Raw genomic sequence first — 25,403 nt, forward strand, 5'->3', positions numbered from 1 at the left:
GTATCGTATTGGTCAGATGGTCGGCAGTGGGTGGTCATCACCGAAAAGACCGCACAAAAATCAAGAGGTGTATAGCGGTGCTCGTCGGCGTGAAAGTGAACTTTTTCCCCGCTAGGTCTGCACTGGGTTTACAAAAATAGGCGTTGTTGAGATGTCTGATGGCTCCTCTGGCGCTGGGGCAGAGTGTCCCGCACTGTTGGCAGGTGAATTGGGCCACGGCCAATTCGTGGCATGCGTTGTTGAGGCACCACCCGTAACCAAGGGCAGGAATTCCTTCAGCAATCCGAGCCCAACAGCGGCTACGACAAGTCGATGACGTCCTTCGACGAAGGCCTCGAAGAGTCGTCGACGCTCTTCCTGTACCCAAGCTCTGAGGTCCCGAACGATGGCAGCCCGATTGATGATCAAAGTTTGTTCAGTTACCGGTATGTTATCAGGTAGGATGATAAGGTCGGCGCATATGGGTAGGAGGCAAACGGTTTGAGGGTCAGGAAGATCCGCCTTTTGGATGCGACGGAGGATAGTAAGTTGTAGAAGAAAGATTTGACAAGGGTCACACGGTAGGTCATAACGTGGTCCAATAAATGACCTTCAAACATGCGGGCGCGCCTGTCTTCGTCGATTACGACTTTGAGCTGTGGGAGAACGTGGTAAGCCCAATCTACTCAAAAAGAGCATTAGAGAATGTCTACCAGACGTTAGAATTCCAAAACGTACCTAATTCTTTCAATGGGGCGCATGTTTTGACTAGGTGGTGGCCACTGATAGCGTCGATATCATGAAGATTACACCCTGTGGCGAGTAGCTTGTGTTGGATACTGAGATAAGGAACATCAGGGCAAGGCAATTAAAATCAAAGTGAAGGTAACTCACGTTGCGACCGGCGGTCTGTGTCCTCGGCCTTCTTGCGTTCCGCTCTGTCGTCCATCCATTTCTTGGCTGCAGTTGCCAGCTATTTCCGCATCAGCCAAATGTTGCCACGCAGTACAAAAACGACGCACTGCCATAAGTTCTGTGCAGGTGCTTCTGATACTCTGCAGTGTTTCTCCGTTTTGAAGGCGACTGGTCAATCCTTCTGCAAAGCTCCTCAAATACCTCTTTTCAGCACCATCCACTAGAAAGCGTTGATTAGTGGCTTATGACTAAAATCCGTCTTGGGATCGCGTACTGATGAAGGGTATTACATCGTAGAGCTCTGTGGGGAGCTCGACCCCAAGGTGTTGTGGAGTGCAAAGCCTAGTAATGTATAAATGACAACGCAGTCACTGAAAAATAGTTGCCTTACATAGATCGAGAACAAGCACGACAGAGCCACTTAAGTGCTAGGTAGACCGGATCGAGTTGGACCCCTTGCCATCTCTTGCAGCCCTAATATACCAAAGGATAAGGTTCGTGGGGACGAAGAAGAGTGACGACAACAATGAATAACTTGCCTGGCACAGAGAGTGCTCCATTCGAAAAAGAAAGCCAACTGAAGACCGTTCACCGAAAGTGGTGGTGTCGGACAGCCCATATCTGTAAGAGCTTTTTTCCAGAGCGTTAATGCGACTTAGTTGACTATGCTACAAGGTTCTTTTTGCACTTTAAAACAGTGCTGGAGCGATATTTATCGTATTAAGAACTAGAGTGAGCCAATTGCTAGTTAAAGCTAGTGCCGCTAGTAGATGTGCCGTCGGCGCAGCTAGACCAGTTAGAGAGAGCCGTAGATCGTGTCAGAAAACTGTATGACCGTTCAAAACCTGTAGAACACTATGAGCAGAGGACTTAAGCGGTAATTCACCGAGTTCTACTCTCTACATTCTACTATGCACTGGCATATCAAGGGATTGTACTATTAGAAGACTTGTAGTCTTCACAGAACCGTTCGTAGCAGAACTTAACAAAGTCAAAAGACCTTCATACTAGGAGTACCTACTTCTACGGGGGATTTAGTTGACAAGAAATCGGACATTGGACCACACAGACTAGGAGAAATTTGATATGACCGTAGATCGAGTCCCGATCTGAGGAAAAGACAAAAAGACATGATACAGATCCCAGATCACAGATAGAGTACCCAGGAACCAGGCAGGAATGAACAACGGATCTTGGAGTCCACACTGTTCATGTGCTATGGCGATTCGGAACTCTGGATCCATATGCTGGAACTACTTGGACACACAAAGTCCATATGATTTGATAACGTCGAAATACAGGATAAGGTCCGTAGGCAGGAAATACCATATGGTACGCCTATGTAGGTCCATTCTACATGCTGAAACAAGAATGAAGAACGGTCCAGATTGGTCCAAAACATATGATTCGAATACGGAAAAGCTCCGTGACAAGATTCTGCACATGTAGCAGTCCCTAGCGATAAGACTCCGCATGGATTCGTAGCTACGGTGCATTATTTTTAGAGATAAAACAAGTAGAGATAGGATTACAAAGCTAGCGTAGAAGTAGTATAAAAGCAGCTCATGTATCCAGAGATAAAAAAGTACTACCCGTGCGTAGGAAAGTCCTGAGTGGGTTGCCCGTGAGTAACTGCTCTTGACACCAATAGAGAGATTTGCCCTGTCTTTGTGCAGTGAAACGATAAGATTTGATTTGAACTATACGAGACCGTCGAGGTCAAAAACTAGAGAACTGTCCGTCCGTAGGCCGCCGAGGTCTTGATTACTGTTTCGTGATCCGTCGAGGGTCTTAGCGTTCGTGTCCGCCGAGGACTTAGTTTTCGTGTCCGTCGAGGGCAATAGTCTCCAATCATTCGAATTAGTCTTACCGTAGACGAAATTCATAGTCCCACTTAGTCCACTGGACAATAAACAGAGCCCCTACAACCCTAGAGTCCCGTAGCTGTGGTGTTTTACACTTGCAGTTACACATTGATTTCATAAAACGTTCCTACGATATTGAGACTGTGATCTTGTGCGTAACCTTTGCCAAGCAGTCCACCCTTGCAATCTTTCCTGGTGTGTAGAGTTATTGATAGACTTTACACGGAGGTTTACTAGTTTTTGGTTGATTTGGTGTGGTGCTACTCCCGTAGCTCTGATATTAGGTTAACTCTTGAGTGGTATACTTCGCCTTAGTGTCGGAACAACCAAGAATCTGGCGGGAAAACATTGTTCACGTTCGCCATCGCCAAAAGACCTCTGAGCCGAGCTTCTTGAGGATCTAAAGGGCCAAGTTGAGTGAATGCGTCGATTAGAGCAACTTTTCAAACTGACTAGGACAATGATTTCGAGAGGGACGCGTCCATCAAGAAAAAAGTAATGATGGTGGACGAGATGGATCAACCCCCATGAGGTCTTCGGATGGTGAGAGTCTTTGTCTCTTGGATTTCACAAGTGCAGATGGCATAGCAAGACGGAATCGAGGGGCACGAGAAAGAGATATGTAGTAAAGGGGAAAGGTTGAAAGGAATTACAAATCCGATCGAGTGAGGGTTAAATAGATTGTTCATTGTGCCACTCCCTTTCATCGCAATCCTTTCATTGGAAAGGAGGGTAATTCTGAGGCACACGTGTTGTCACACATTGCCATATAGGGATACGCGGTATGACTTCTGATCTCCAGATAGATAGCGACTTCAATCCACCTGAGATAACGTGTAGGAAACATGAGGATTTGCAGAGTACTCCGTTGGATATATGGCGCAAGCCATCCTAAAAAGACTCTGTTCGGCCTCGATGTTCACATGGTCTCAGTACTGGAAACAGGTGAGATATGGTGACGACAATCGTTGACAGCGAGCAGGCGGACAAGGTTTCCAGAACACTTCCTTGGATATATGGCAAGCCATCCTAGGAAGGCTCCGTTAAGCCTTGCAACGAACTCGTGGCGAAAATACGACAGTAGTTGGGAAGATGGGATTGATACGCCTGTATACGCTCGTTTGAAAAAGTTCAGGCGCTACCGATGGTTAAAACTCACCAAATGATAACCCCTCGTTTACTGAGCGAAGACATTGCTCCAGGCCTGTATTTGTGCTACGGCGAAGAGTATGTGTTGCGGGCCACGAATATGGGGAACATGGGATACTGATGGAGCGATGGGATAGATTCGAGATTGATTTAGCCTCAGAGAGCAGGGACAATCCATCGAGGAGGTTTCGAAAGGAAGGAAATCCTCGACTACTGCCAAGGAAGGAACACACAGCTGCTGCTGAGGTCGCACCGATAACTCGAGCACGAGTCGAAATCTGGGTGAAGAAGCGGTGGGGAAGTAGCTTGAAAACGTCCCTGGTTTCTAGGGACTCTCGCACAACTTCTGTCACGGAGAGGAACTACAGATTAGTGTTCCCATCAGTTCGGTTCGAAACCGGTTTGAAACCGAAACACGAACCGAGATGCCGAAATAGTTCGGCAATCCGTTTTGCAGAAACCGAATACAAAACGGTTTCGGCGCGGCAAACGGCTTTTTGAAATGCCCGACCCACTGGGTCTGAGATTTTTTTTATAGCTTTTTTGGTACAGTAGGCGTACTACATCTCGGAAATCTTCATTGGTACCACAGGAGGTCTGTTTTATTAGATACAGTATGGAGTAGGTAGTCTGTAGTCGTTCTCCTGCGAATAAACAATCGGATCACTTTCATCTATCGATGTCGTCGGGGTGGGTATCGGGAGTGCGAATCGATGTACGACTATGCGAAAGAGCAGGAGAATTAAATACAGGACTGGAAACCGTCTTTGGAATTGTCGAACACGGATATTTGTAGCATGTGGAAGTTTACTCTACCGTCCCAAAATGGACGATTGGCGTTGTTCAACCTACCGTATTCTACCCATCGTATCGTCATTCATGGACACCAAGCTGCAAACAGCGTTGAGAAATTCGTCGAAGAATTTCGGGACAGTGATGGGGAGGGATGTTTATCTTCTTGTAGGCAAAGAGAAATTCGTGAAGTTCGAGATCCGGACGAAGGACTTGCGGGAGCATCCATTTGGATGAAAGTGAGCTGGTAGAGGTTTACAAGACGAAGCTCCGTTGGTGCCATCGAACGGGTTGGCTCTCGATCCCATGTCCATGCTTTCTGCTAACTAGCGTCCAGAATCGATACTGCATTCTAAGCTCAAGATCGCCGGATATCAAGTGTCGACAGTACCTTGCGATTGTGAGTCCGTTCGCTTTTTTGCTGTTTTGATATCCATTAACGACTTCGAAGGCGGTTTGCGACATCGAGAACGATACGACCTTCCGCTATGTCTATCGATCAGGTTGTGAACGAAATGAAAGGGTTCATTGAAGAATATAGGGATGTATGACGAAAAGCGAACCTTGAGCTAGCTATTTTCTTGTACCATTGTAAAATGACGGGAGAAATGATACGAGTTCTTAGCGACAGGACTCTAACGCATCTCGCCGACGTGAAAACCTGTGAGAACCGGACCATTCAAAGTCGCTCTCAACGCAAGGGCAGTTATCGACAATCTTGACTCTTTCTTCATTCTCCAGTCCATCACCGACGTAGCACATTGCATCTGGCAGACGGTGATGGTAGAGCTTCTATATGGAAATGTCAATACTCCACCGTAGCAAACGAAAAGAATGCAACAAGAACGCTCACCTATCGCCCAAAGACACATCTTTCATTCCTCCCTTCACTAGGACTCCACAGTTCAAAGGGATCGTGATTGAGATCGTCTGGGTCCAAGACACCTGAAAGCCGCAACAAAGATCAGCTGTTGTCAAATTCTTCCGGGGGAAAACTCACACTATCTACTCATCAATGACGAGAAATCAATCGGAATCGCTACAGATCCCTCCCCACCAGCACGCTCTCCAAACAAGATAAACTTCCTACTATTATCCGCAGGCACCGTAACGAGATACCTCACCCGGACCTTCCTCTCCCCCTCACCTACAAATTTGTATTCCTTCCAACTCATTCCCTGATCGATGGAATACGCGACGAAATCCTTAGGTTCTTCATCGTTAACCACGATGAGTATCCCGCCGGAATCGCCAAACTCCCAGAGATGCGCATCTTTGTGGACTTCGTGCGATGTGAAACCGCCATCTCGGGAGAGGAAGGTGTCGCATTCTGTTGTATGGGAGGAGAGATTGGCCGACATTTCCGACAGCCATGATGATTCCGACGATCGATGGGGAGCTGAACGTTGCTCGTGCATCTCGACGGACGGTCGGTGTACCCATGGACATGAAGATTACAGCTCTACAATCCAAGACAAGGATGAATCAGAAACGATGAATGCAACGAATGAGGAGGAAACAGGAAAGGACTTACCACATCCTGACATCCATATTCCTGCCCAAATACATCCACAAAAGGCGGTTTAAGAGGCTTCCAAGTACCTCCATCATTATGTGAGCCCTTTCTCTCTCTTCGACGGTCGTGTCATCCTTCCGTGATTGGATGAACAGCTTGTGTTCTGCCTACAATGACTTAAGACCCGGTTCACAGTCAGAGCAAAAGCTATTCCACTTACTCTAATCGAGTTGAGTAGCTGTCCTTGCCGTGGCTGTAGATCGTTCATCAGTTTAATGAACTTGTCGTACTTGGCTAGCTCCTTGTCAAAGACATCCTCAAACATCGCTGGTTGGACTTCGCCTAGAACCTGAAGCGGCTTTCAGGATATGTTGCCGAATATCGTCTACTTCCGCGAGCTTTTTCGCTCGTCCCACAATATCTTCTCGTTCAGATTGGAGTCGGTTCAAGTCTTCCAGAGAAACCCGGAGCTTTCGAGCATGTCCTGTAACGTCAGGAATTACCGAGGTTCCAACTGTCGCTTATATAGCCTTTGATCTGAAATGGCAATGGTTAGCGAACTGTCTAAATCAAGATAAGACGAAACTTGGAATCCTTGTCCTTGAGGTTAGCTTCAAGGTGTTTTCGGACGGTAACTGCCTTTTCGCTGGGGTACCAAAGGTTTGCAGGGATGAATGGGCCAAGTCCTATCCACAAAACGCATGTCAAAAGGGTCATTTTTGGATAAATAGAAAGGGGAGAGATAGAGGGGGAAAGCCACGGGGCTTGTAGAAATGGCCGATGTCGATCGATAATATACAGCAGGTAGAAGAACAGCAACGTTGATCGCCAGAACGATGAGTTCATTTGCAATACACCTAAACATCATCAGGCCGGTTCCTTTTGAGAAAGCCATTGCACGGAACTCGAGGCGAACGTCAGATCAGAGAACTTGATGCCACCAGCAAGGAATGGAACCTATGGCTACAAGAAGTGTCTATCTACAGTCCAAAACAGATGTGAAACGGGAAGAAATCAAGAAACGGGGCGTATCTCAGCCCTATGTCCATTGCTAACCAAAATAACGTCACGAACTGCCTTGATATCCTTGCTGAACCTCGCCCTTTCTTTATCCGTCTCCTTCACCCTTACTAAATCGCTCCTAGGATCCAATTCCAGGCGTTCTTCAGACAGTTGTTCGTCGCGCATGGTGTTCTTCTTGATGACTCCAACAATGATTCGGTGCTTGTCTTCGGTCTTCTCTCCCAAATAAAAGTTGCCCAAGCGTCGCACGAGCTTCCCGATGTTTTCAGAGGCACCACCAACCACCACCATTAAGCTTTTCTCAGTGCTAGGCTTGATAGCGTCATGGGGCATCCTGATGTCATCGATTTGACGGACGAGAGTGCCGTCTCTCAAAAAGCGGACAGCGGGCTTGTCGTCGACAGAGACAGGCTGAACGAGGGTGACCCACTCGTCTTTTCCAGTGCTCTTGAGACCGATTTGAAACTCGATATTCACCAGGCCCGCTTGGGAGAACCAGTATGAGGGTGGTGGAGGTGGAGGTGGAGGTGTAGGACAAGTAGGAGCTGCTGCCGCTTCCTCTGCCAAGTTTGCTGGTGCACTTTCAGACGTGTCTTCTCCTGCAGCATTGAGTCGGGCAAGAATAGCTGCCACATAAGGATTCTTGTTGGTAGCAGAGAAAGTAGATGCATCCCACTCTAGATCCCAAGGTGGAGCCTCTCCTGCAGGTTGAGGCGTGGGTGAACGTGGTGCTGGATTCCATGTGGGTGACTGTGGATTCCATGCATCTTCTCCGGTCGCTAGCATCTCAATCATCTCATCGCGTGATGGAAGGGGAGTACCAGGAACCAAAGAGTTCGACGGGACATAGCTCGCATCGATGGCCTTGAGGGTATCGACCGGGTTCCGTAGACCTTCGCGAGGGAGCCAGAATTCGTGGCCGCGACCAAGCGGACGCCAGACATTGAGGAACTTTTGCGAATTGAGTTCCACAACGTAGCTGTAGTCGAGTACATGGACAGGTTGACTTCGATGCGCCTGGAACAGATCCAGCTCTACTTTCAAAAGTAAACCGGACTTGGGCATAGGAGACCGGTCCAGAGTGACTTCCTGAACTGTACCGGTCACACCCTTGAAGTGAGAGCGGATGACCCGTACTTTCATGCCTATCCAAGGTTCCTTCCCAACTGACATCGAGGCTCCAACACCGTAAATTCGCTCTTGAACCTTAGTTAGAGGTCGCCAGTCAACGAGCCTCATTCCACTACTACTTTCCACAACATTGTCATGGTCGAGAAGGGCGTGACATTGTAGCTTAAGCACGTAAACGCTCAGCATTAAGCGTCTACCCTCCCGCCGTTCCTGCCGTACGACATCCTTGACGATGCACTGTCTAAACGTGTAAGGACCCCGTTGCACGGCCACAGTTGCCCCCACCCAAGGTGTTGCGGTGTTCGTGGACACAATTGTCTCGGTCGAGTTGAGATAGACTTTGAACTAGACGATAATCAGTATTGTAGCTTGAGATGAAATAAAATGAAACTCACAAGGCTTCGATCAGCGTCGTCTTGAGCCACCTCCAGTATACCGTTTCTGGATGTGATGACGAGTCCTTCCTTCCCTTTCTGAATACCGCCCATAACTCGAACAAAATCTCCAGGATCGACAACTTTGCGAACCTGGCGAACAGGAAGGGCGTAATCGCCATCTTCAAAGGCAACCGTACAAGTCTGGGGCTGCTTCGGGTCTAGACGTGCATTTAAGTACTTGAATGACCCAGGGATCGTACTCAAGGAGGGTTTGGACAGAAGGATCTTGTCGCCAGCAGCGAGAACCCAGTCTGCCGGATAAGGCATGGGATACTCATTAACAAGAGGATGTTTTGTTCGATTGAAATGTGCTTCGAGTCGAGGAGGAATAGTTGTCGTGGGTACGAGGGTGGAATTGGAGTAAGAGGAAACGAGGAGCCCATGAACGAAGGTTTTTCGAAGATGCTTGTACTTAGAAGCCTCGGCATCGACCAATATGGATTCTGGGAAGCTACGAGGGTCAAAAAGCTGAGGTAGAGGCCGTGTAGCAAGTCTCTTGCGCTTTCGAGAAGATCCTTCTGCCGCGTAATTGGTGTCCAGCCGTGGAACAAGCAGAACGAGGGACCTTGGGCCTCGCGTTTCTGAAACCAATCCTACGTCGCCCTTGTAGCTTCCAGACCGGATCTGGACCCATTCACCGACAGCAGCCTCACGAGGGGCAGTCCTTTTCTCTTTTGCGTTGTCTTTCAACCACTCCTTCCCACTCAATCTTCCTTTCTGCCATCCAGCTACACTTAGCCGCCCTTGGTTCAAATTGTCGGTCTCTTCGATACTTGGTAATGATAGAGTTCTGTTGATGTAACGAGCTTCTAGATAGTCTATAAATGACGGTCCTTCTGGCTCCTCTGGGTTGGGTATGCGTGCAGGCTGAGGTTCGGTTTCGTCGTGATCCTGATCATCGAGAAAACCTACAGTACGTCAGTTAGCAATAAGATACTGAAACGCAATGTAACAATACTTACCATCGAAGTCTAAATCGTCCTCGAACTCCTGGGAGTCGCTACTATCGTGTTCAGCTTCAAGATCGAGAAACGAGTGAGCATCTGAAGCCTATAAAACTCAGCCAGCCAACCATTCCCTAGAGTAAAAATCACATACCATGTTAATTCAGAACCTCTATGGACGACTGAACCTGAACTGCGTGAGCTGAGCCTATAAAATCGACCGTCAGCACTATCATTAGGGTTTTTTGTTGTTAACGAAGTAAGATGGGGCTTTTTTTGCTCCCGCTTCATTTCTCTCGCACTCATAATGAAATAGTTCGTGTATTTTAACTATCTACTCTACGTACTATGAGAAACGGACCCCTACGTACCATAATCCACCCAACGCGTTCGTTGATGATGGTGGTTCTAGGAAGATGGTGGCATGAATTGTTTCCCACGCGAGTCATCGTAGTTGTTGTTCCGCATTGGGCAGTTTCGTCGCAGTCCCACGATGTGCTGACCGGGAATTTATTCTCCCGAATTCCCGGTCAGCACATCGTGGGACTGCGACGAAACTGCCCAATGCGGAACAACAACTACGATGACTCGCGTGGGAAACAATTCATGCCACCATCTTCCTAGAACCACCATCATCGTGAACGGTAAGTCTGCCATTCCGTTGTTTTACAGTATAGTAGCTAGTCTAGAATCGAAATAATTAAAGTATGAAACAGTATGAACATAACTGAGTGAGGAGAGATCCAAAATAGACGTCGAAGTCGTCTTTTTCTTTGAAAAGTCCTAGCATATCTCACGTCGCTTGGTACTGTTACTGACCATCTTTCATCTGCTTTCTAGGTCTCGACTTGGAGGAATATTGACACCCTTCCAATGTCAGCGAACTGTTCATCGACTTTCCGACATTCACCATTACCCACTGGAGCGTACAGATTTGTACCAATCACATTGCCCCAATTCCTCTCCTACCTCCGCCGCGAACTCGTGCATTCAAGGCTTAATGAGGTCTTCCTAGGATGGCTTGCGCCATATATCCAAGGAAGCGCTCTGAAAGCCTTGATAATGCCCGTTGATCGCTGTCAGGGATCGTCGCATCGCCGCCCTGATATCCGCTACCTAACTCGCATTGAGGGGTAACTAGGCCATGCTGGTGTCCAGGAGAGTCGTTTACAGAGGTAGATAACGATCGAAAAGGGTGGGTGGGAGGTGACGAGCAAGAGGAAAAGCAGCTTGTGCGTTCATCATTCATCCCGCTCGATTCCGAGCCCAAGGTATGCGTCGGGATTCTCTAGCTCGCATTCATCTTACTGATTACGCCGCATTAGATGTCCGTAATACACAGGAAATCAGGTGTATTGCCCTTATCCTTTCCAAATCGCCCCGCTTCTGCCAGTTCGTCATGGTCTGACTAGGATACTGGATACGTACTTGTGAACAGAGTGTAACCTTTAGGCGTACAACCCTGCATCCTATCCATATAAATCAACGGTAAGACTATGTTGATAGTGAAGCTTACCCTGAATTGAACCTGGATGGCCACCTACCAGATCCTCAAATAGGCATCCATAACGAGTATGCCTTCACAACCCCGGAAAAATTGTCTATCGGTATAATAAGGTATGCATAGCCAGCTTAAACACATATTATAACGTGTTGATAATTTCGCTTAATTTTGGCAGATGCACGATTTGGTCAGGAGCAGCCTCATTCACAATGCCGTGGACTCAAGCGAAGGCACAAGCCGTACGATTTGGTCAAGAGCAGCCTCATTCACAATGCCGTGGACTCAAGCGAAGGCACAAGCTGCACGATTTGGTCAAGAGCAGCCTCATTCACAATGCCATGGACTCAAGCGAAGGCACAAGCTGTACGATTTGGTCAAGAGCAGCCTCATTCACAATGCCGTGGACTCAAGCGAAGGCACAAGCTGCACGATTTGGTCAAGAGCAGCCTCATTCACAATGCCGTGGACTCAAGCGAAGGCCACAAGCTGCACGATTTGGTCTGGAGGCCATATTGACAATGGCGAGGATTCAAGCGAAGGGCATGAGGGACATAAGTTGTTGATATTCGGAGATAACATCTACTACAACCCCCTGAAATCGAGTCAAATTGTCTGTTTTTATTCTCATATGTGAGTGTACTCCGCCTTTACGCGAATCCTCAAGAACTAATTGCCGTACATTGGGTTTCTCTGACCTCAGTATTCTCCATGCAGTCAAGGCATGATGCGATGGTCACTGGTCACAACTCGGATCGTTAAAAGCCCTCTGCCAGTCGTAATTCCGCTACCAAGCGACCATGCCCCCCAAGAAGAAAGGGAAAAAGCTAGTGGTACGTGTTATCTCTTGTTCGTTCCCATCGATTTTCTTACCCACTTCACGCAGGTCACCCCAATGCAACGACTTCTGGAGCAACTGAAGGTACCATTCTGCCTGTCATTCATATTTCTTCGTCGTTACTGACCTCGTGTCAGATGTACAACAAGTGCCTACCAAATGCGGGCGTAGGGCTGCTGCTGCCCCCGACTCTTCCACTGGTTTGTTCTGGCTCATTTATGTTCTTTCTTCTTCTCACAAATTCATAGAACCTATAGGACCGTTGGTTCCACGTCCTAAAGCACGTGAAAAAAGTCGTACCCTCACTCACGATGTCGTAGCTGCTTCTAAGCCGCGTCCCTATGAGGACATCTCGGTGGATCGTAAGTTCAATCGTTTATGTTTGCTCCGTTACTGTTACTTATTCAAAATCTTTGTTTTCATAGAACAGGTTCAAGAACACGTTGTCCATGCTCCCGTTGCACGGAGGGTATCGCCCTCTGTCGTTTCTATACGTATAGTTTGCGCTTTGGCTTGGTTTCTCTTCGTCTGACCAAATGTCGTACTAGATTCAGCTATTTCAGATGGTCGTCAGACTACCCCTGACAAAACTTTAGAATTTTTTGGTCTCCAAAGTGTGTATCGCCCCTCGTATAGTTTATAGCAACGCTCAGATCTTCTCTCACAGACGAGGTCCCGGCCACCCCAGAACCTAATCTCCGTCGCTCTGCTAGAACCCACACTCCAAACCGCAACCGTCTCCCAGTGACGGTGATGGGAGTTGATGCACCTCTAGGACGCAAAAAGAAGGCGGCTCAGTTTGCTGATGGTGCGTTTTACTTTTGAGTATTTGAATTTCAGGCTAACTCATGCTTTCAACCCTCTGTTCTTATTCAGATTCAGATTCAGATTCTGGGGAGTTCACTTTCGATGAAATGGCAGGTGAATTGCATGCGGTGGGGTCTCGTACCGGGGACAGGTCTACTGGATCCAGTGAGCACGTTATCACTCTGTGTTTTCTTAAGTTCCTAAAGCCAGTCAAAGCTCATCCCAACCGGACGTCAAAAGGAAAAGGAAAGGAAGTTGGGAAAGTCGTAAAAGGCAAGTTCCAACTATTCCAGCTTTCATTCATCATTGACGTTATCTTTTGGCAGACGATGACGGCGATCCTTCTTTTGTTGATGTGAATGACGACGAGGAAGAGGACGAGCTCGACGACGAGGAGGAGGGTAACCCTCACACTCCCAGCCCCCGACCAGCGCGTACCGTCACCTTCGGTGGCAGTTCTTATGCTGATCCAGGTGATGAAGATGAGTCGATTGATGTAGAGGAAGACAGTCTAACTCGGGATGGACGACATCCCCAACCTCCGAGACGGCACGCCACAAATACTTTTGTCCGATCTCCCGACGTTCGTATCAGGCGTCAGCCCACGCATGTCAGGAATGGCACTCTCGCAGACCTTCCAACGCCTAAACGGAAAGCCGGTAGCCGCCTCGCAAAGGATGACAAGACCAGGTGCAGAGATGTCCACGATTTTATGGTTCCGGTAAACCCAAAGGACCCCAACTCCGAGGACTACTGTCGTTTCTGCCTGTAGGTATCAAATATTCTTGTCGTTAGACTGAAGCTGACTGAATTCTGGTAGTGCTGCTGGAAAAGAGGCCCGCTATGGACGCGGCACAAACACGGCGACAAGACGAAACCACCTTATCATGAAACACACCGACGCGTAGATCAAGGCATGCGATCAAATGGGGATCCACATCCACTCTACAGGCAAAGTACCCGATATCCTGCATGCATATCGTATCGAGAGAGGACAGCAAGTTGACGACAATCTCAACCGCCAACATTTCACGCACCGCCTTTTTGTGGATGCTCTTATGGAGCTCGTTATCGCTGAGGATTTGGTAGGTACTTTAGCGACATTTCAAATCATCTGAATACTGAACTTCATTTCTCAGCCGTTTTGTCTTCTTGATTCTCCCAGGTTCAGGAACATCCTTTTGTTGCTGCGTGAAACCCTCAACCCGCATGACATTCCACATGCCACAACCATGCGGGATATGGTGATGGAGGCATGGATCGTTCACATGCACAATCTAAAAACGGAGCTAAGGGTGCGAGTCTTCCATATATCTCGCCTTTCAGACGTTTTTCTCATTCATACTTCCAGGACGTCAAGGGCAAAGTTTCCTTTTCAATGGATGGGTGGTCGGATATCACCTTGTTCCCCTTCGTCGCAGTCGTCGCTACCTGGATTGATGAGAAAGAGGGAAATCACGGCAGGAAACAGCTTCGATTGCGATCAGAGTTGATCGGATTTTTTGGCCTTCCAGAGAGCCATACAGGGCACCATCTTGCCTTAGCGTTTATGAAGATCATCGATCGTCTTGAACTAGCTGAAAAGGTATGTCGCTCTTTTTTGACATGTTACATGTATGACATTCTCTTACATAGGTTGGCTACATCACGGTCGACAATGCTAGTAATAATGATACTATGATGTATGCAATCTCCGAACAACTTGCCGACAGAGGGGTAGACTTCAATCCTGAAGAGAATCATATCAGGTACGTATGGAACTGGTCTTGTTTGTCAATACTCCATTTTTCCTCGGACAGATGTTTCACCCACATTGTCCACCTTGCCGTCAGCGCCGCAATGGACGTCATCGAGAATATAGATCTTGCAAACAGGTACACATGGGACGGTGACCCCGCTGTTCCAGATGTTGGATTATTCACTCGTTGTCGAGAACTTATCCGAGTAGTAAGTTCCCTATTTATACCTCATTGCTATCTTTGACCATGATTCAGTTGCGTTCTAGCGGGACCCGTCGTGCAAGGATGCAGATTTGGGCACAGAGAACAATAGGGAAAGACCTCAAGCTGCTAAAAGACATAGTAAATAGGTGGTCTTCTTCCCATTTAATGCTAGTAAGGCTCAAGCAACTTCGTCCAGCAAGTAACAATCCACATTATGTGCTTTTTATCTTTCTGATTCCTTAACTCAGGCCATCGACCGCTTCCTCAACGATCCCACCTACCACGAGATCAAAGCCAACCAACAACTCCATAAGGCCGAATGGAGAGCGATTGAGGATGTGACCAAACTCCTTCAAATCCCTCACGCTTTCCAACAGCATTTATCTTCTGAGCGGGTACCGACATTGTGCAAGGCTCTATCATCATTCAACGCAATGACAGATCGGTTAGATGAACTTAGAGTGAAGTGTCCGAACGTCGCAGAGGCCATCGATGCTGCTATCGCTAAACTCGACAATTATTATGATCGTCTCATCAAAGTTCCGGCGTACTTCTTGTCTATGAGTGAGTCGCAAAGCATGACTTACCTGCCAGCACTTACTCTCCAATACAGTCGTAGTCCCCAATATTAAAATGGGATATATACAGGCTAAATACCCGCAACACTACCAAAGGATCAAGCGGGCGTTTGTGGATGTGGTCAGAGTATGGGAAGCCCTATTTTGCACCATTCGTCGTCAACTGACAAGCCATTGGCAGCAAAAGGATCTTCCTGGCGACGAGCGTAGTGCTGATCCATTTATGGGGAGTGCAACAGGCGATTGGGCCACCGATATCTTACGGGATGGTCAAAACTCCGGCTCACGACGTCCTCTCAGTGCGGAGGCCGAAGTAGATGCCTACCTTGCTGAGCCCATAACCTCTGAGGACATCTTCGAGCAGTGGGGGGTAAGTCGTTCACACCAAGGAACCGAGTTCAAGGACTGATATTCTCATTTACAGATGACTGCTACACGTTTTCCGAGAGTTTACCTTACCGCTCTCGATTATCTCCCAATTCAAGGGACATCCGTTCCATGCGAGCGGGTGTTTTCGTCCGCCAAGTTGACGAAGTCGGACCTCAGGAACCTCCTTGATCCCAACATCATGGAGGCACTTCAAATTCTCAAATTTTCATACAAACGGAATGGCCAGGTCATGCTGGAGCTTAATTTCACTGCACACCTCGATATTGAACGCGAAAAAGCTGAGTTGGAGGAGTTGGCGGCCGGAACGGTGCTTTCTGAGACTCTTGGACTGGCGGAGTATGGCGAAACTTTTGGGGAGCTTCCTTTACCTACGTAGCCTGTAATTCCATAGTATAACGTGTTTTCTTGCACTACGTAACATATTAACAGTCTAGCTACCCATTCTACCCATTTTTGTTGTAAAAAAAAAGAAAAAATTTCGTGAACCCATGGTTTAAACGGTTTGGGTCGGGTTCTCCGGCCCGAACCGCATCCCTCAATGGTTCCGGCGACCCGCCGGAACCCAAACCGGTACGAACCGCGCCGAACCACGCCGAACGCGCCGATGAGAACACTACTACAGATAGAGAGCAAGCCAGTGGTATGAGGGAGAGGAGAAGTCGTGGTGTAGTCACAGCTGTGACCGCATTTCACGCTCGGCCGCGTCGGACTTTCGTTTACCTTTCTGTTTTGACAAATGACGGCGCCTCATGACCGGCAGAATACGGCGGCTGGGCTTCATGACAAGGCAGGTCAAACTTGGGGAGCCGACGGTCTGTGGGATTGCAAGGCAGCAACGATGCCGCAACCTTTGTTCAACGAAACGGCCTCGCTTATCGCGCGTTCAGATCTCAGGTCATGTGGCTCAAAGCAGCCCCCATTTCTACATTAAGCCAAATATTTTATTACAAAAATTTACTTACTTTAGCACCAAAAACTCTTACAATACGGGATGAAACCTTTGTTCCTGTCACATCAGAGTGACGAGGGTCCATTCCAGTTGACAGGTACTGGACAGGTTCCTGATGACATCAAAATGTCCCCAGTGGGTGTTCAATTCTAGAATTGAACGTTTGAACACCCCTACTCTCCCGCCATCCCACACGAACATGGGCTCCCGGCAATCTGCTTTATACGAACAGGACTCGCCTCAAAGTTTAGGACCTCGCGACTTCAGCCCTTCAGAAAATGATGTGGTTCAAGTTCGATTTGTTCTACTTAATTTTTTACCTCGGGAATTGGTCGATATCATCATCGACGAAGCGGAATACTGGTGTAGAGCTTGCATTGGAGAGCGAAATGAGAAGTTGAAAATACTGGCTTGTCCTTATAACCAGCATGACGCCCGGCTCTGCTATCTATTAACCCAGCCAATTCCCGGTAATGATAATCTGGAAGAAAGACGTCCACGGAAAGTACGGAAAGTTGTTTTTAATACTAAGAGTCATGACCAGGGTTGGGGTGGACCTCCGACAGAAGAACTGGAGGAATATGGTACGTAGCTGTGTTCAAACAAATCAAGTCGCTGAGATCACATCATTTCAGGTCCTTATCACGGCTCTTTTACCTGGTTCGAAGCCGGTATTGTTCGTTTCATCGATGAATCCGCTGAACCTGTGGGCATACACACTTTAATCGCGGACCCGCAAGTGTTGGAGAACTTCATGGTCGGACCCTCGCCTCGGCGGTGGTTCGTGTACTGTAATCGTACAGCGGATTATAATACTGCACGACATGCTACTATTTGGTCTCTGTGCGACGAAGATCGTACGAATGACGAGAACGTAGCGAGAGGACGGATGGGAAAGGGTAGAGAGTTTCTGAGTCATTTGGAGCCCGGGGATAGGATTGCATTGTTGGGTAGAGCGATGGTGAGAGTATATTACATCGTCACAATGGCTTACTTATTCTTTTCTGCCCTCTCAGTTCCCACAATGGACGAACCACATCGTGGGAGCTTCCATAGATATTGTATATTCCTTGTAGACTTGGGCAGTAATCGATTGAGTCACCTTCCAATGGCCGCATTGATGGTTAATTTCACTAATACCCATCACAGTGTTTATTTGCTATAACCATGGCCCGCAATCACAAATGGTAGGGCGTGGGTCTGCACCTGTCCAACTAAAGTTTAGATTGCTATAGGGACACCACCCAGGCCATCCCGGAGGTATGGGTGACTACTGCTTCCTGCAATGAGCACTTACTCCTTACGTACGCACGCGTAAAGCTTAGTTCTGCACCGGGTTCACGGGAAAGTGCAGCCACCATCCCATCAGTCTATGGGCAACCGAAGACCGTGGATGAAGGATGTTGCCTTGAAGCCAAAGCAGGAACTACCTTGATTCACCTGGTACTCTCGCCACTGAAACTAGATGGCCTTGTTCTCGTTGATATTCATTGATCATCCAAGCAGTGTATCATGTTGTCCACATCCGTGGCGTTTCCGATCTGTTGCCAGACTGCATTTGATCGGTTTGCTGAAACTGATGGTGTCCTTTGCAGCTCTCGGGTGGGATTTCGGCCCTGCTCAGAATATCACAGTCGTGACGCACTCTGACATTCCCGATCTCGACCACCGGAGACCTCGTTCTTTCTCCCCCCAATTTTCGAACAAGTGGTGAACGGTATATGCGTCGAGGCTTGCCTGCGGACGAGGTTATAATATGCTCCATCACAAAACTTCGAGAACACACGGCACTTTGTTGATTTGTGTTCAAGCGCAGATATCAGAACATGAGGCGGTACTAGCGACGAGTTTTCAGGGCAAATATTTCCCACTCTGAGTAAATTAAATGACCTTGTATCTTTGCTTTGACATTTTAGCGCCAAGTACCTGCAGCTCAAATTCAAGCCTCATAGCCCCATACCGACCCCTCGCTAGCGCATGATGTGTATATATACTGAGTGCGACAGGTAGCCTCTAATCGTGACCCCCGTATTATTTCACGATCTCCTCGAACTTCAAGACCGACTGTAAATCATATTTTTGTCTGGCAAATTTCTGACTCTACCTTCAAATCCACAAGGTGCTTTGCCTGTAATCGGACGCTTCCGATGTTTCTCGAATCCCTTCTAGTGCACAAACTCCCTCTCGAAATTCTATCCACAATATTCTCTATCGCGACTCATCTATCTGATGACCCCGTGTCAGCCATCTCCGTTCCTTTATCCATTTCGCACGTATGCGCTCGTTGGCGGAAAGTCTCCTTATCCACAGGTAGCCTATGGACGAGACTGGCCTTATTTTTCCCTGCCATTGACCCCGCACAGCTCACACGCACGATATGCTGGCTGAACCGTTCCAAATCATATCCCCTCGAGATTTTACTAGACCTTCGCTACTCTGATTGGGACTGGCCATCCTCGGGGGATGGCCATCCATTTACGGGCGAGATGCTACAGGTCCTCCTCACAATCTTGTTACCTCATGTTCAGCGTTGGAAAACATTCGAGATGTTAACAGACACGTGGGAGCCGATTCACACTTTCCTAACGCGCATTCGGGACACCCCGAACTTGAAAGCGCCTATGCTTCAGAGTTTGGCGCTTTCCAGGTGTAACGCCTATTTCGTTCGAAAAGGCGAGGTCTTTCAACCTATTGAGCTGAAGGAACCGATACCCCTGATCAGTACGGGTATGGAAGCCGAAGGTCTACGTGACGTCCTCCTTGCGGGCGTTCATGTAGATTGGACGAAATCACGGTGTTTTCGGAATCTTCTTGATTTGACCCTCAAATTCCATTCCGCCGATGTTATGCCATCATTTCCCGAGTTCAAGAACATGCTTGATGCCTGTCCTGATTTAGAAAGTCTAACGATTCTAGGTTGGGGGCCCTCACTAGATCCAAACAGTGATGAAAATAGTACTTCACAGACGAAACGGGAGCTTTTACTGCGCCTTCCCACTCTCAAAAGGTTCTCCCATGGATTCGTAGACGTCGATTACGCAGTGGATTTTCTCGCTCTTTTTAGACTTCCTTCACTTCGAGCGCTGGAACTACAGGACATAACCGCCAACTTGAACGAGGACCCGTCGATCGGTCTAGACGCGACCCCGGTTCTTGAGTGGCTGATATCTAATGGCGCTCAATTATCGGACTTCCCTTCCATCTGGTATCCACTTTGTCAGGTTGAACGACTGGAACTAGAGGGGATCAAAACCTCTCAACAGGTGTTTTCACGATTCTTACGGGCGTTTACCTCCCTGAAGAAGCTGTGCCTGTCGGATGTTGACTCTAACCTGCTTTCTGCACTCTACGCACGACAAGATGAAGAAACCGTTCCATCTCTACCAGGTCCGATTGTCGTCGAGGGAAGGGAAAGACGAAGATCTTCCTTTGCTTCAGTCAGTCTGACGCCGGCGCCATTATTGACATGTCCCCATTTGGTGGACATGGTCTGCAGAAGGGTGGATTATAAGTATTTATCCAAGATTATCTCGGCAAGATGTAAAGTGGATTCTGGGGTCAAACCTTTGGAGACGTTGGAAATTGATTCGGGCGGAGAGGGGTCGGAAGGCTCCAGTTTTGCTTTGAGAGAGGAGGATAGAGAAGCATTTTTGAAAGCCGGCGTTGGATTGCTTGTTAATGGAGAGGCAAGATGATTTGAACCACTGGTACTGCAACTTCGACTTAGGCTGATGAGAACGCGCCTGTATACTTTCTATGATCGTGGACAGATAATGAATAAACTGAGTGTTACGATAAAAACCCACTCGTTATAAGTACCTGTCTTCAGCTTTTTTGCGCGTCAAACGGCGTACACCACCAAAACCGGCCCATGTCGTACAGATATGTGCTACTTTATATATATCCCATAAACTCAATATATCGTGAACATATGTTGACCATGCCGTAATAATGCCATAACACAGTCCAGCAAAGGAAATTCTGGCGTCCCTTGTTCCTCCCGTGATGGAAATGGGTCCAAATGGCATATTTTACCTACCAAAGGTCAATGTATGTAGGAGTAGGGCAGGAGGACCACTGGAAACATTTGTGCTGAGTATTTATGGCATTGTCATGTGACTCTACATATCGTGAACATATGTGGAGATAGATGGTGATTATATAAAGTAGCAGATATGTCAGCTATCTGTTCAACAATTGGCGGTGTAGTCATGGTAGCGTCGTAGCGTCACAGATTTACATGTGTCACATTATGGCACGTGCTTGTCACGCGCCTACCGTCATGAAACTTTTCACTTCAACTTCAACTCAAATGAACATAGACAGCTTCGACGACGATCCCCATCTTTCTAGGTCAGTAGTGCCCGCGGCTTACTACATACATTCCATCATTCTAAGTGTTGCGTGTAGAGCGATTGCACTCAGTCTTCAAGAATCCAGCCAGAACGCCAGTACAAATTCGACAACAGAAGACGAGGAAGAAGGCGAGGAGTACCAAGAACAGCTTAGACGCGCTATGGAAGCTTCCAATTCAGAACATCAACCACCTATATCTGTAACTCAAGATCAAGTCACCCACTCCAGTGCCACGAAGTCATTTCTCTCTGAACGGGTTCAGCTAGAGAAGGATCGCTTGAAACGGATACGAAAGGCGAAAGGTCTACCAGAGGAGTCGGACGAGGAACAACCGAGCAAAGGTGTTGAAGAAGATGAAGACGATGAGATACAAATTGTAGAGCCACCACGGAAGAGGCAACGTGTTTCCTCCCCTCCGAGAACTCAGGCCGACCATAGCTCTTACAGTTCCTCGGGCCCCTCGATTCTAAAGGGAAAGGAACCAAGCGGGGACGATGGTCGCGAGCGATTTTGGAATGGGGAATTGCGGCCAACGGCCACAGCTGGTGTGGAACCCAGGAAAGATGGGAAACGGACTTTCAGGTTGACCGATATCCTAGGCGAGGTGAAAATTTGCAAACTCGTCGTTGTCTCTTACTTTGTTCATCACTTCGCCCCTCAGAAAACCACGATATCATTCGCCATAATCTCCACCTTCGCACTGGAGCTTCCCTGGATATACCAGTTCTTCGAACGAAACGTACCGGTTATCCTCGTGGCGCAACCGGATAGTACTGGAAGAGCTGCGATGCATAACGCCCTACCAGATTGGATCAAGACAATGCCTTATCTCCCAGGTGGCTTTGGATGCATGCATATGAAGGTCGGCATGGTCTTCCTCAATATGTTTGGTGGCGGTACTGATTGCCCTTCAGTTCATGCTCGTAATGTGATTTCTTCATTTCGACTGGCTTTGGGGCTAAAGACATCAGAATAGATATTCTACAAGACTGGTCGCCTGCGTGTCGCGATAACAACAGCCAATCTCGTCCCGTTTGACTGGAGGGATATTGAAAACGTGGGTTCTTTCGTGGAATGACTCAAGCAGCCTTCTCTAATGCCAGAATACGCTTTCCAGGCTGCGTGGGTCCAGGACTTTCAGCCACTCGCTTCTCCTTGCACATTCGACAGCAACAACACCAGCAGCTTCCAGTACATGATGAAACGCGTGTTGGACAGCGTTAATGTACGACCTGCGTTGGCAACCCTGCTGAAACAAGGGGTATGTAAAATACGTCTCCCGATTTCTCACTTGTTTATCCTACTTCTTTCCAGCATCCGAACCTCCCGATCAAATCCACGGAAGAGATCTGTATGAAATGGGATTGGTCGAAGGTGAGAGTACACCTTGTCCCTTCAATAGCTGGGAAGCATGAGGGGTGGCCGAGTGTTATCATGTAAATTTTCTAAACCTATTCAAATCATGGCCAGGTTCTTGACCGACCTTCTAATTTCAGGACTGGCCATACACGACTCATGAGAGTTGTCTTGGACCTTGGTCTCCGGACGGGCGTAGGGATGAAGGCGAAAGACCTACAGATTGAATACCAGGTACTCCTTGCTTTGTTCTTAACGCAATCGGTTACGCTGAAATGATTTCTTCGACAATTAGGGTTCAAGCATTGGAACCTACAGTACTCAATGGGTGAACGAATGGTTCTGGTCCGCAAGAGGCGAGTCTGCTGAAGCATGGCTTGATGAGTCCAGGCGAAAACGGGAAAAATTACCGTTCCCTAGTGGGATGCAGATCTTGTTTCCGAGTAAGGCGACAGTAGCTTCCAGTCAGTATGGGGAGAGGGTTAGTTGTCTATCTTGGAAATGTCCGTTTGTTTAACTACTAGACTCGATTTTACAGGGTGGCGGAACGAACTTCTGTACGCGGACACAGTGGCAAGGTGCCAAGTTTCCTAGACACCTGTTCCGTGATTCGAAGAGTAAAGCTGGTCCGACTCTAATGCATACAAAAGTACGCCTCCCCCCCTCCAATGTTCTTCACCGACGTTAGATCATCCCGCAGACCATCGTCGCGACATTCGCCGATAAGTGTAAAAGCGGTTCAAACAGGGCGAGGAACGTTGAGATCATTGATGTATCGGATGACTCCACCACGGAAGATGAAACCGATGGTGAGATACAAATCATCGAAACCGCGATTGGCTGGGCATACATGGGATCACACAACTTTACACCATCGGCTTGGGGAACCCTTTCGGGGTCGGGGTTTAACCCAGTTTTGAATGTAGGACTTTTTTACTCTTGTTTAAAGTCTAATGGCCTGACAAAAACTTTAGATCCGAAATTATGAGTTAGGAATAGTCTTTCCGCTCAAGTCAAAAGAAGATGTCCAGAGGGCGGTGTGTTGGGAACGGCCGCCGCCGAAATATGTGGGCAAGGAACCATGGGTAGGATCTTCTCTGTTTGCTATGACTGCCGCTGATGCCTAAGGTGTCTAGATTCAAGGGGAATCCGAGTATTTCCGGAAACGCTGAGAGGTTGAAATCTCAGTATATCACTTTGTTGTATACCTCGCCTTCCGGTTTATCTATAGTCTATCCCGGATACCTTAGGCTCAATGATATGATTGTCCACCTCCGACAAACCTGCGTTCAGTATTAAGTGCAATTCCTTGTAACTGAGACGAGGACGTTGTTATCAACCAGTTTTGTTTCAAAGACCTCGTTGGAATTAGATGACTGCTGCACAGTAGAGGACACGACGTATCATAAGAATCGAGATGAAGTTGGGATTCTGGGACGGAGGCCAGACAGACTACCCGACCAGCGTTACCCTCACCCACTCTGTTCCATCTGCAACTCGAAGAATGTCAGCAGCCATCGACGCCAATCTCTGTAAAAGCTTCTTCACGAAAATTGATTATTTGATAACTACACTACTTTACAATAGAGCACAGAAACAGATACACTGCGCCGCCGCCGTTACAGTCGCGAAGAAATCGCAATTTTCTTGCGCTCGGCCTCCTTGCCCGTCTTAGGGAATGTCACAGTGAGTACACCGTTCTCCATGGACGCCTTGATTTCCTCTTCCTGAAAGGACGAGATCACGTCAGACATTTCTTACGGCGAGCACAAAAACAATTTTATTAACTTACCTTCACGCCTGCTGGCAGCTGTAAGGTCCGGAAGAATTTCCCAGAGCTCCTCTCGCGAACAGCATATCCTCTCTCTTCACGTTCCTCCGAGGTCTTGGTCTCTCCTGAGACGGTTAAGCGGTTATCGTGAAGGTCAATCTGAACGCCGTCCTTCGTGAGGCCGGGCAGCTCGAATGTAGCTGTTACGACGTTCTTTTCTGCATTCTCGTGAAGGTCCATCCTATGGAAAGCAGTATGCATCAGCATCCAACGTTATGCGTGAACAAAGGAAACGCTTGCAAACCTTGGCTTGACGGACTTGACTACGCTACCCTCGGCATTGCTATCACCAAGGCGCGAAAAAACTTCAGTGAAGAAGCGATCGAAATTGTAGAAGGGTTCGTAGTGGTAGACAGACATCGTAATGGTAGGTTGTGGTTGTAAAATGCTGAAGAGCTCCGTCAACGAATATGCTCGTTTTATAGGCTTCAGGATCGTCTAGAACATTCTTCAAGACTTCAGGATTCGGAAATCGAGCACCTAAAAATTACAAACGATGTTTGTAAGCAATGATATCGAGACTGCGAGAAATTCGTAGATTTTGTCGCACGAACATTCGAGAACCTTGTCCTGAGAAGTGAGTATAGCCGGCCGGCCTGGCGTGCTCCCAGCAAGAATGTGTCAACAGGGGATCGACCGAGAGAATAGCTGAACGACAGCTATAGAAGTTTCATGAGGACATTGCGACGGTGGTGGGGGTTGGTTTTTAACGGCACGGACTGCTTGTAACAGGTTTGTAACTCTGAGCACGTGTGTCACGCATCACGCGCCAAAATTTTCACCACCTATGGGGGTAGGCAATTCACGCTTCTGGCTTGTTGTGGGAAAACACGATTACTAATCACATCTGTCTCTGAAGTGCGGCCCTCTATTTTCCACTTGCTTCAGACAGCTTCACGTCAAATTAGATGAACAAATCACCTTTAGAATGGTTTATCTAGAAAATGGCCGGGGGGATTTTTGAAATTCCAACTATATCAAGAGTTACACTCCTGAAGTCACCCTTAATGCTGGTCAAACAAAATTTCCCCCGGCCAAATACATCATTTTTCATGTTAGAGATCAGTAGGAGCAAAAGAAACCTGGAAAAAAGAACAAGCAGA

At 47.8% G+C, this 25,403-nt stretch overlaps 5 protein-coding genes across 6 annotated transcripts; 3 read left to right on the forward strand and 2 right to left on the reverse strand.

Annotated features, from left to right (window-relative positions):
* Positions 1-111: 111 nt before the first annotated feature.
* E1B28_009577 (uncharacterized protein) lies at positions 112-1,007 on the reverse strand (the record flags this gene model as incomplete). The annotated part of the gene is made up of 5 exons (XM_043154476.1): positions 112-501; positions 558-661; positions 718-818; positions 870-952; positions 1,002-1,007. The coding sequence occupies 5 exons, from the start codon at positions 1,005-1,007 to the stop codon at positions 112-114; spliced, it is 684 nt and encodes a 227-aa protein (XP_043006931.1).
* Positions 1,008-16,891: 15,884 nt separating this feature from the next.
* Positions 16,892-17,891, forward strand: E1B28_009578 (uncharacterized protein). Its single transcript, XM_043154477.1, has 3 exons — positions 16,892-17,341; positions 17,393-17,718; positions 17,774-17,891. Exons 1-3 carry the CDS (start codon positions 16,957-16,959, stop codon positions 17,831-17,833), a joined length of 771 nt encoding a protein of 256 aa, XP_043006932.1. The 5' UTR covers positions 16,892-16,956; the 3' UTR covers positions 17,834-17,891.
* A 783-nt stretch (positions 17,892-18,674) lies between these two features.
* Positions 18,675-20,452, forward strand: E1B28_009579 (uncharacterized protein; the record flags this gene model as incomplete). Its single annotated transcript, XM_043154478.1, has 1 exon — positions 18,675-20,452. The coding sequence occupies exon 1, from the start codon at positions 18,905-18,907 to the stop codon at positions 20,450-20,452; it is 1,548 nt and encodes a 515-aa protein (XP_043006933.1). The 5' UTR covers positions 18,675-18,904.
* Positions 20,453-20,961: 509 nt separating this feature from the next.
* E1B28_009580 (uncharacterized protein) lies at positions 20,962-23,809 on the forward strand. Of its 2 annotated transcripts, XM_043154479.1 has the most exons (13): positions 20,962-21,110; positions 21,168-21,509; positions 21,561-21,975; positions 22,028-22,036; positions 22,090-22,170; positions 22,231-22,374; positions 22,428-22,549; positions 22,610-22,703; positions 22,765-22,950; positions 23,008-23,118; positions 23,170-23,391; positions 23,444-23,554; positions 23,606-23,809. In XM_043154479.1, exons 1-13 carry the CDS (start codon positions 20,998-21,000, stop codon positions 23,639-23,641), a joined length of 1,986 nt encoding a protein of 661 aa, XP_043006934.1. In that variant the 5' UTR covers positions 20,962-20,997; the 3' UTR covers positions 23,642-23,809. The 2 variants fall into 2 exon arrangements, with proteins under 2 accessions (XP_043006934.1, XP_043006935.1); XM_043154480.1 differs by having other exon boundaries at positions 21,168-21,717; positions 21,775-21,975; positions 22,765-23,391.
* A 193-nt stretch (positions 23,810-24,002) lies between these two features.
* On the reverse strand, positions 24,003-25,018 carry E1B28_009581 (uncharacterized protein). The gene is made up of 4 exons (XM_043154481.1): positions 24,855-25,018; positions 24,545-24,780; positions 24,262-24,481; positions 24,003-24,196 (listed from the first exon to the last, which is right to left on the reverse strand). The coding sequence occupies exons 2-4, from the start codon at positions 24,658-24,660 to the stop codon at positions 24,089-24,091; spliced, it is 444 nt and encodes a 147-aa protein (XP_043006936.1). The 5' UTR covers positions 24,661-24,780; positions 24,855-25,018; the 3' UTR covers positions 24,003-24,088.
* Between the last annotated feature and the right edge of the window lie 385 nt (positions 25,019-25,403).

Source organism: Marasmius oreades, chromosome 6, assembly GCF_018924745.1.
Source record: "Marasmius oreades isolate 03SP1 chromosome 6, whole genome shotgun sequence".
Taxonomy (NCBI): Eukaryota; Fungi; Basidiomycota; class Agaricomycetes; order Agaricales; family Marasmiaceae; genus Marasmius; species Marasmius oreades.

Coding starts and splice junctions, on each gene's coding strand:
- E1B28_009578 (XM_043154477.1), top strand. CDS start 16,957: ATGGGCTCCCGGCAATCTGCTTTATACGAACAGGACTCGCCTCAAAGT. Junction 17,342..17,392: donor AGAAGAACTGGAGGAATATG/GTACGTAGCTGT, acceptor ACATCATTTCAG/GTCCTTATCACGGCTCTTTT. Junction 17,719..17,773: donor CATTGTTGGGTAGAGCGATG/GTGAGAGTATAT, acceptor CTGCCCTCTCAG/TTCCCACAATGGACGAACCA.
- E1B28_009580 (XM_043154479.1), top strand. CDS start 20,998: ATGTGTCACATTATGGCACGTGCTTGTCACGCGCCTACCGTCATGAAA. Junction 21,510..21,560: donor GTAGAGCCACCACGGAAGAG/GCAACGTGTTTC, acceptor TAGCTCTTACAG/TTCCTCGGGCCCCTCGATTC. Junction 23,392..23,443: donor GGTTTAACCCAGTTTTGAAT/GTAGGACTTTTT, acceptor CAAAAACTTTAG/ATCCGAAATTATGAGTTAGG.
- E1B28_009581 (XM_043154481.1), bottom strand. CDS start 24,660: ATGTCTGTCTACCACTACGAACCCTTCTACAATTTCGATCGCTTCTTC. Junction 24,482..24,544: donor GTCAAGTCCGTCAAGCCAAG/GTTTGCAAGCGT, acceptor TGCTTTCCATAG/GATGGACCTTCACGAGAATG. Junction 24,197..24,261: donor AGCTGCCAGCAGGCGTGAAG/GTAAGTTAATAA, acceptor TCGTCCTTTCAG/GAAGAGGAAATCAAGGCGTC.